Consider the following 9499-nt stretch of genomic DNA (forward strand, 5'->3'; position numbering starts at 1 on the left):
CACTGATGTGCCTCAGAAACAGTCAAGGGATCAAACATATTCAAAATATCCTGCAACTGGAGGCGAAGGCCACCAATATAGCGAGAAACCAATTGGAGAGGGGACTCAGACAGGTCAACACGAGCCACAAAGGTGTAAAACTCAGTGGAATAGTCATCCACGGAACGAGAACCCTAACGAAGATTCTGGAACCGCTGGTACAGGTTACGTTCGTAATTATATGGTAGAAACGCAGCCCTAATATGCTTCCTGAATTTGTCCCAATTCGTGAGCTTTGCCTTACCATGACGAACACGTGTTTGTTTCAACTGCTGCCACCATGCTTGTGCACGACCATGTAAGCGGATCGTAACAAGGGGTACACAACGATCTGCAGGAACTTCCTTGAAATCCAGAATCTCTTCAACCTGAGAAAGCCAATCAATAAACTCTTCCGGTGGTAGACTACCATCGAACTTAGGGATGTCCACCCCGAAAGCCTGCTCCCAGCGATGATTGGGGCGTTCAGGGGATCGATTCCGAAGACCACCGAGAGGGTTTTCATCTGTCATCGTAACATCATCTTCAGGGTGGTGCATGTGCATAGATGCATCCATCCGTTGCGTCAACCATTCAACCTGCCGCCTCAAATCGTCGTTATCACGGCGAAACTCAGCGTTTTCACGTCGCAACTCAGCAAGGTCACCATCATCAGCACCAGGGGTAGGGTTGCGCGGCTGTCTTCGGGGCGGCATACCTCAGGGTCGACTGGAAACTGATACCAACTGATGCAGCGTGCGTGGCTAGGATGAACCTTTATCAAGATTTGTTGATTCTTACGAATACCGAAAGTTGATAGATATTGAGGAAACCCCGTTTTCTGATTAATAATCTTCCCCTAACAAAGTGTTTTAAGATTCTTTTAAATACTCAAACCCTAGCTTGCAAAAGAAGTAAACAACTTTTAATAAATTGCAAAAAACACCCGAAACTAATAAAAATGCGATTTTGAGCCCCTAAACGTTTCCGCCCGAAAAACACTAGGCAATCGTCGAAATCTGACACTTGCGAGATATTTTCGGATGCTGCAACTTTCGCATAAACGCCTCTTCGACTCGCACCGCATCAAAAACTAAGATGCAATTCTCTTGAAAAGACCAATTAGAAGAATAAACAATGTTACTAAATATTGAAATGAATGAAATGCCTAAGAACATGTTGACCCCACTCACCTTGCCAAGGTGAAATCATAGTTGATTTAGACATTTAGTAATGACATTTTCCTTATTAACTTTCATTCATTAATAACTAAGTGAAAATGTCATTTTAAATGTACAGTGAAAATGTAATAAAGAAAGATTTGACCGCTTAATTTTTTAAATTTGTACATCAAAATACTAAGCTAAATCACTGTCAACGGTAGGGATGACAATAGGTGGTTCAGGGCGGGAAATATATTTATCCCCTCTGTCCCGTTTTTATTTTGGAAATTTTTAATATCATTTCCGCCCGTTCGATTTCGGGGAATCCCCGCGAAGCACCGTTTATAAAAAATAAAAAATTATATAATAAAATTATATAAACGAGTTTTTAATATAATATATATTGTAATATAGTAAAATTTTATATTATTATAAAAGAAATTTATAACTTTTATAAAATATAATAAATAAATAAATATATTGGTAATTTTATAGATTTAATTATGTTTATAGTGTTCGGGGCAGAATCAGAGCAGAATCAGAGTGAGATCAGGGCGGGAACACAAATATCATCATCGTCCCATTTTTGTTCGGTTTCGAGAAAAAATCGTAACAGTTCGGTTACCACGGAACGCGTGGTTTCAAATTGTCATCCTCCATGAACGGTCAAGTTCAGATTTATTGATTGATTAAAAGATTGATTTTATTTGTTTGTAAAAAAAGTATGGCTTGTTCGGTTGGAATTATTGAAATAATCTAGAGAGACAACAATGATGATTGATGATAATTTTGAGAAAATTGAGATGTTTTTTTTTAGACTTAAAAGATATTGATATATATAAATAAAATAAAAAATAATAATTTAAAATATATAATATTTTAGTATTTTGGTTAATGAATTGATTGATTTGATAGATGAAAAGGGAACGAAGTAATGTTTAATTTTGTTGAATTATTTGATAATTTAAATAATTTAAAACCTAACCAGACCTATGATTATGATTAGATAATACAAATAAACTTAAAACTTTTTTTTTGTTTGATTATAGGAAGTTAATTTAACCTCTCAAAGTCATGTATTTTACTCCTATTTGAAGTGGTCTATGTATTATAAGTATGAATTAAAAGAATTTTGACTAGGTTCTATCCCATACTAACGCTTTTTCATGAAACTTTAGCTTTAGTTGGTCGAGATCAAGAAATCACCGGTTTCGCTTGATGGGTATGCTGAACTTTTGGTCTCTTATAAACTATTATTATCATTTGAAATATATGTTGCTTTAATACTTTTTTTTTTCAAATCTTATACCATTATTATTTATAATTTTTAAACATCTATTATTTTAGTTTATCTATGTGTTAATTTTAAACTAACTATGATCATAGCTATTCAAAAGTTTTAAAACTAATCTATCATTCTATTTGGTCGATTCAATGAATTATGATTAGTTTAGTTTATTTTGTACTCTTATTTTATTTGTTTAAATATTTTGTACTCTTATTTTATTTGTTCAAATAAAAGAATGAGAATAAAAATATGATTAATAAATATAGAGAACGAGAATTTACATGAATAGGTATGTAAAATTTAATTAAAATTAAGTAATTAAATTTAATTAAAATTAAGTAATTATTATCATTATCACTTATATTGTTTGGATTGATTAGAAAATTATTATTATTATTATTTTGTAATGATACAAATATTAATATCTCAATCTCATTCTTTTTATTATAATTTATTTAATTAAAAATATAAAATAATATTATTATTTACATACTAATTTTTTAAAATATACAAATATACAAGCATGTTAATAAAATAGTAAATATATAATATTAGTTACATTTTTTTTTAAAAGAAAACCCTAAAACCATAAAAGTTAGATAGTTCAAACATTTTATGCTTATAAGATTTCTTAACAGATTACTAATATATTAACACATATTATAATATGATATAATTTTTTTTATAATAATTTTTATTAAATATTTCATATTTAACTTTTATAACATTTTTTAAATAATTGTTTTATATAAAACTATTTTTTATTTTTAAGTTTTTTTATATTTTTCATTTTAATTAATTTATTATATTTATTATTAATATATAATATTTAAAATTAATTATATAAAAATGACTATATTATTTTCTTTAAATATATTTTTTAATAAATAAACTAAAATTATTATAATTATTTTAATTATAAAAGAATGAGTAATATAATTATAAAAAAAATAAATATAATAAGAGAGACAAAAGTGACATTTATTTATTATTCTCAATTTAGAAAAGAATAAATAATTACTTAATATTAAATAATCAAATCAATACCATAAAAACAAGCCCTCTATAAACCAAACAATTCAATTTATTCTCTTTACAATATAAGGAAAACCAACCCACTAAGCATTCCTTCAATATCATTTAAATTAATTTATAACTAAAACTATATTATAATATATTCTCATTTACCCTAAGGACTAAGGAAGAGAGTGATAATTAAAAACCGTGACACAACACAAAGCCGATTGCCTGTCCTCCATTTCTACTTGCCACGTCACCTCTCCTTCTTCATCCTCTCTCTCTATATATTCTTTCAATCTCTCCATTCTTTTCTCACTCACTCTCTCTACTCCTTTTCCTTTTCCGACCAGAGATGGGATTAATAGGCCACGTCAGCGACTGTTCAACAGAATCAATCCCAATCCTTGTCATCGTAATCATCGCCAAATTCATCAGCTATCTCCGGTCGAAAGCTAACGCCGTTTTCCACTCACTGGGTTTTTTCAAGCCGTCCGATCAAGATGACGTGGATAGGGTACTACTAATGGGTGATATTGGATCGGGTTTGGGTAATTTGACTATATTAGCCGAACAGTTGAGTGTGAACCGGGTTATTTCTGAGACGTATGGGTTCAAAGAAGGAGAACCGGAGGGTTTAGATTCATGTATTGTATGTTTGTCTTGTTTAAGAGAAGGAGATCAAGTTCGCAGGTTAGAATGTCGACACGTGTTTCATAAGAAGTGTTTTGATGGATGGTTGGATCATCTTAACTTTAATTGTCCACTTTGTCGAACCATGATTGTATCGAAAGAACGTGTTGCTGAAGCTCATCGGAAAGCCAATAGAGATGCTGCTGCTTTTTTGTATTTTCGTTGAATGAAGATTTTGATTCAAAAACTTGTTTTAGAGAGAGGGATGAGAATTATCTTTTGTTTTTATGTACTTTTTTGTTGTTGTTGTTGTGTTTTTTGATTTCCAATCAAATCGTGTAATGTTTTTCTTATGAATTAAGAGTTGGTCTTTAATGGGTATTTTTTAGATCTTTTTTTCATATAAGATTGCTTGGGTAATGAACCAGTGATAAGAATAAAATTTCCAATTGAAAAGATTCAATGAAGTTGTTTTTACATTTCCCATAAAATCGTGTAAAGTTTTCCTTATGAATTAAGAGTTCTTCTTTAATGGGTATTTTTTAGATCTTATTTTCATATAAGATTTTGCTTTGGGTAGATAATTTATTTATTTTTATATGAAATTAATTATGAACCACTTACAAAAATAAAAATTTCAATTGAAAAGATTCACCAATCTAAACTAGTGTTAAATTAAGAGTTGTTCATTTTCAATTTATTGTCCGAGATTGAGTTTTCCTTGTGAATTAAGACTTGTTCTTTAATGGGTATTTTTTAGATGTTATTTTTAAATAAGATGGTAAAATAAAATAAAATTATCAATTGAACTGAACGTATGTAAGTTGGACAAAATAATAACTGGAATTAAAATTATTATTAACCGAATGAATAAGTAACACAATGTAAATGTGAGTTTTAAAATGTGAAAAACTCGTTATAGACTTTCATATATGAAAGATTAGTTTTAATAATTCATTATAAAAAAATAACTCAAGAAGGTTGTTTTGAAAGGGAAAGAAAGAATGATAAATTTTTAATTGTTTTTGGACAATTGAAAGCGGATTATTTTTATAAAAGTATAATAATATAATAAAAAAAATTATAACTATTTCAAAACAGTTTAATATTTGGTTTATGAATAAATTGCTATTTCTCAATTAACCCATAAACATAACCCAGCAAATCCTTAGGAAAAAAAGAAAAAAAAAAAAAAACAAAGCTTATGTTTTGGGTTATTTAGGACTTTTTAGAAAAAAATTGTTTGATGAACAATTAATGAATTAATATAATGTTATTTTGTATTTTAAATTAATTTTTTTAACATCTATGCTTATAGTTAAATGAAAAAAACATAAAAAGTAAAGAAAAAAGGAAGCATTATTTTGAAAATAATTTATTGAAAAATAATATTTACGGCAGAAGAATCAGACATTTTTTTGGACTATTGTTATGTTTCTGGTCATTGAATGAATATGTACCAGTGCGCGTCTTAATTTTAAATTTTAACAAAATAAAAAAAAAGAGATTCTAAAATTATTTATTGTCGAATCAATTTACGCGGTGTTCAGAATTTATATTTGAGTTTATCATAAAATAAATAGTTTTTCTTTTTAAAAAAAATATCTTATTTATTAAAAGTGACATGTATAACCTCATGGGATTCTTACTTTAAGTGAGTTTTATATTGATATTTACTAAGAAGCTAGAAAACCTTTTTTTTTTCTATCCTCTTGAGTTTTTAACTCATGGATAATTAATGTCATTTCTTATACTATATACAAAATATCTTTTGTTTAGATGTTGTACCATTATATATATATATATATATATATATATATATATATATATATATATATATATATATATATATAGAACAATTGAAAAGTTAGTGGATTATTAAAAAAATAAGCATATCTCACCACCATTAATAAAACTTGTTTAGAATTGTCTCTAAAACCAAACAAGATCTTTGTTTTTAACAACCATTCCAATTAGGTTGGATGCTTAACTTTTGAACAACCACATCAAGTAAATGCATTTGAATTCTTTTAATAGGAGAGTTTTCTCTACAAAAGTTTCATTTCAATAATTCTAGAATAAGAATTATATATCATGCCAAAATAGTTCATATATTTTTCCTTTAAGCAACCTAATTCCTATGTCGGGAAGTCACAATCGAGGTCTCCATCTTTTCATTACTCTTTTATACTTGAAGACAAATAGTTTAATGCGAGAAAACATTATCATTAATTTTATATATAAGGATAAGGAATTGGAGTATTTTTTAGACAAGGTATGCATGGACCCAAGGTATTCTATATAAAGTTTCTTTTTCCGAATCCAAGGCGCTAAGCGACTATAGATGTCAAAGTAAATTAACCTCCATCGTTAACAAGTGTTGTCTTTACATGAATAAGGGAAAAGGTCCTTCTTGATTGACTCTTTGTGCCACAATATATAGGGGTATGATTGAAAGGTTATGGGTGTGTTGCGAGTTTTGTCTGCCAATAGTTTTTGAGTGGATAATATGTATCAAATTTGATGTTCAAATTCGTTGGAGGTTTAAATTGAGGCGATATAATCATTGTTCATATTATCTTTTAGTAGATTATCTAGTTGGAAATAATCGACACATTTTCATTGATCGTATTTGACATATGCATATCATTTACTACATTATTATTATAACGCTTTATGATATTTGTTATAGATAACTCGTAGAATCGGTTGTGAAGCTGCCTAAAATCATATTGAGTTCTATTTTTATTACATTAGCGGAAGTCAAGATGGGTGTTTCTTGTATCTCGGCCATGAGATTGACTATTTGAGGTTATCAAGACTCGCTGATTAAAATGTTTCCTATCCGCAACTTTGATTATCATTGTTATCACATCATGTGGATTCTTGATTGTTATATGTTTTGTGCTCTATTCTCATTTTCCCCTTCTTTATTGCAGGTTATATATCTTTTTCGGAAACACAAATCGACGCACATTGATAGGGTGAGTCTCTAGTATTTTGGGTGGATTGAGGGAATTATGAGAGGTGAAAGGAAACATTGACTCAAATGTGTGCACCTCTATTGATTAATTCATGGTTTAAGAGCGGTGTAAAATCATTTTGACCATATAGAAGTTCAAAGGAGACTAATGTTGTAAATTCATATTCATAAATTTTATGATAATGTGTTTGTGTTGAATTCTAGTAAATAGATAATTGTATTGGATTATATTTTAGGATACATAAATATTATTGATCACATAGGGCCGAAGTTCATAGCCAAAGCCCAAAGAAGAAGGTTGAAACCCAAGAGTTTTGGCTAGGGTTTTGTCCCAATATATATATATTTTTTAAATTCACAATCTTATGGAAACATGAGTTTTTATACTAAAAAAGGACATATAATTTCATTATGGTTAATAGTGTGACAACTAGATAACAAAAGTTAATTTGTTGAGACTTATATAATACATTTTATTTTGAGAGCTTAGAAAAAAATGAATGTAACAAGCATTAATATTCAACAAAAGAGATTATTTTCCTTTCTATATATGCTATTATATGTTCATGAGAAATAGAATTCATTGCTAATTAATATTCATTCAGAATTGATTAGAAAAATAAAAGCAAACATTATAAGTTCTATGCCCTAAGTGTGCTCATAGGTATCTCTTCAAGTGGTGGAGGACCGTCACTGTCCGACAAATGGCTACCAGAAACTCCGACTGCCGCCGCCACTCCTCCTCCACCGCCCGTCTCATTTATAGCTCTAAAATACGCATAAGGGCCCCAACCTATTCCACATTTTTCATTTTACCACACAAAAAATTATAATTATCTCTTTTATCTAACCAAATAAAATAAGCAACTTTTTTTTGTCCTTAAACCACTTACCATTGTTGGCATATGGAGGCGGGAAGAACTGCAAGTAACACAATGTTGCCACTATAAGACCTAAAAGGCCTCCGACGAACACGTCTTTCCAATGATGACGATACTCATCGATCATAGAAATTCCGACGAGAGAAGCAAGAATTAGTGGGATAATGGGAATGCATAGTTTTGAAACGTGGCCTCTTCCATCAAAAACCTTCAATTTTCCGGCAATGTATAGAGTTAAGAATCCAAGACCCGCAAATGACCCTAAAATTAAAGATGAGGGGAAATATTAAAATTGAAACAAATTTAGGGGGTGAAATGTATAACTTACATGAAGTATGTCCACTAGGAAAAGTTCTATAGCCTTCTTTGATCACGCTAGGGTTACCATGGCATATTACATTTCCCAAACTGTCATAATTCTTGAAACACAAAATAAAAATAAAAATAGAATCATTAAAAAAAATCAATTTATTACACATCATTCAAGTGATTAAATAGCTAGCATTATCAATCAATATTTTTAATAATTTTTTTTTCTAACAATAAAAAAACAAGCGCCTAATGAGATCATGTTACAATGAATTAACCAAAATAAAAATTTATTATACATCAATAAATTGATAAAATAACCTCAAATAACTTTTTTTAAAACTAGATCAAGCAATATTTAAAAACCATAATGTGGGTTTTTTCGAAAAAGAAAAAACTACTTACATCGACACCGTTTGGAAAGCAACGCCAAAAGAAGTCGGGTCGTGGGAGACCAGTGGAGAGTTTTATTACTTCGGTTATGACTCCGGTTATCAGCACTGCGAACAATAAGCCTTCCAAGAAAAACAAAATCAAGAACAACAAGATCAAACCCTAAAACCAAAATTAATGATTACTAGGTTAATTAAATTACACATGTATACCTAATATGCTGTGATAGAGATCATAGATGTCTTTCTTACGAGGAAAGTAGACAAGGAATACCACAATGGGAAGCAAAATTGTGTATATCTAAAAAAACATTTAAAACAAAGTTATGAAATGATGAAATAATCAAGAAAATGAATGAACAAAAGAATACTTACGGGAACAGACCAGATGGGTATGGTATTATGGGAGATATGAGGATATTTAAGATTGTGATTGGTGATCATATCTTGACTAATAAAACTATGATAGGGTTGAATAAAGAGGAACAAAACGATCTCCATTAAAAGAAGAAGTATGAGAGTTAGCAAATCATAAAGGTGATATCTTGAAACTTGTACACCATGACTTTTGAATGTATGAACTCCAAGTTCAACTTCATTCATCCCACCACCCTGATTAACAAGAAATAAAGATGATTATGATCAAGAAATTGTAAGTTTGAAGGAAAATCAAAGAGAAAGAGACTGACCTTGAATAATTCTTTGAAATTTGGGAAGGCAAGAAAGGAAAAGAAGTTCAATTTAGCCATGGATGAATCTTTATCTTGGAAACAGAACGAGAGAGAAAGAAATGAGTTCTAGCTAGGGTTTATATA

At 29.6% G+C, this 9499-nt stretch overlaps 2 protein-coding genes across 2 annotated transcripts; one reads left to right on the top strand and one right to left on the bottom strand.

Annotated features, from left to right (window-relative positions):
* The first annotated feature begins 3830 nt into the window (after positions 1-3830).
* LOC124933494 (E3 ubiquitin-protein ligase RHA2A-like) lies at positions 3831-4508 on the top strand. The gene has a single exon (XM_047473902.1). The coding sequence runs from the start codon at positions 3842-3844 to the stop codon at positions 4343-4345; it is 504 nt and encodes a 167-aa protein (XP_047329858.1). The 5' UTR covers positions 3831-3841; the 3' UTR covers positions 4346-4508.
* Positions 4509-7743: 3235 nt separating this feature from the next.
* LOC124935361 (putative lipid phosphate phosphatase 3, chloroplastic) lies at positions 7744-9287 on the bottom strand. The gene is made up of 6 exons (XM_047475797.1): positions 9060-9287; positions 8898-8985; positions 8698-8807; positions 8312-8402; positions 7996-8244; positions 7744-7895 (listed from the first exon to the last, which is right to left on the bottom strand). Exons 1-6 carry the CDS (start codon positions 9285-9287, stop codon positions 7744-7746), a joined length of 918 nt encoding a protein of 305 aa, XP_047331753.1.
* Positions 9288-9499: the final 212 nt, after the last annotated feature.

This window comes from Impatiens glandulifera, chromosome 4 (genome assembly GCF_907164915.1).
Source record: "Impatiens glandulifera chromosome 4, dImpGla2.1, whole genome shotgun sequence".
NCBI classification, from domain to species: domain Eukaryota; kingdom Viridiplantae; phylum Streptophyta; class Magnoliopsida; order Ericales; family Balsaminaceae; genus Impatiens; species Impatiens glandulifera.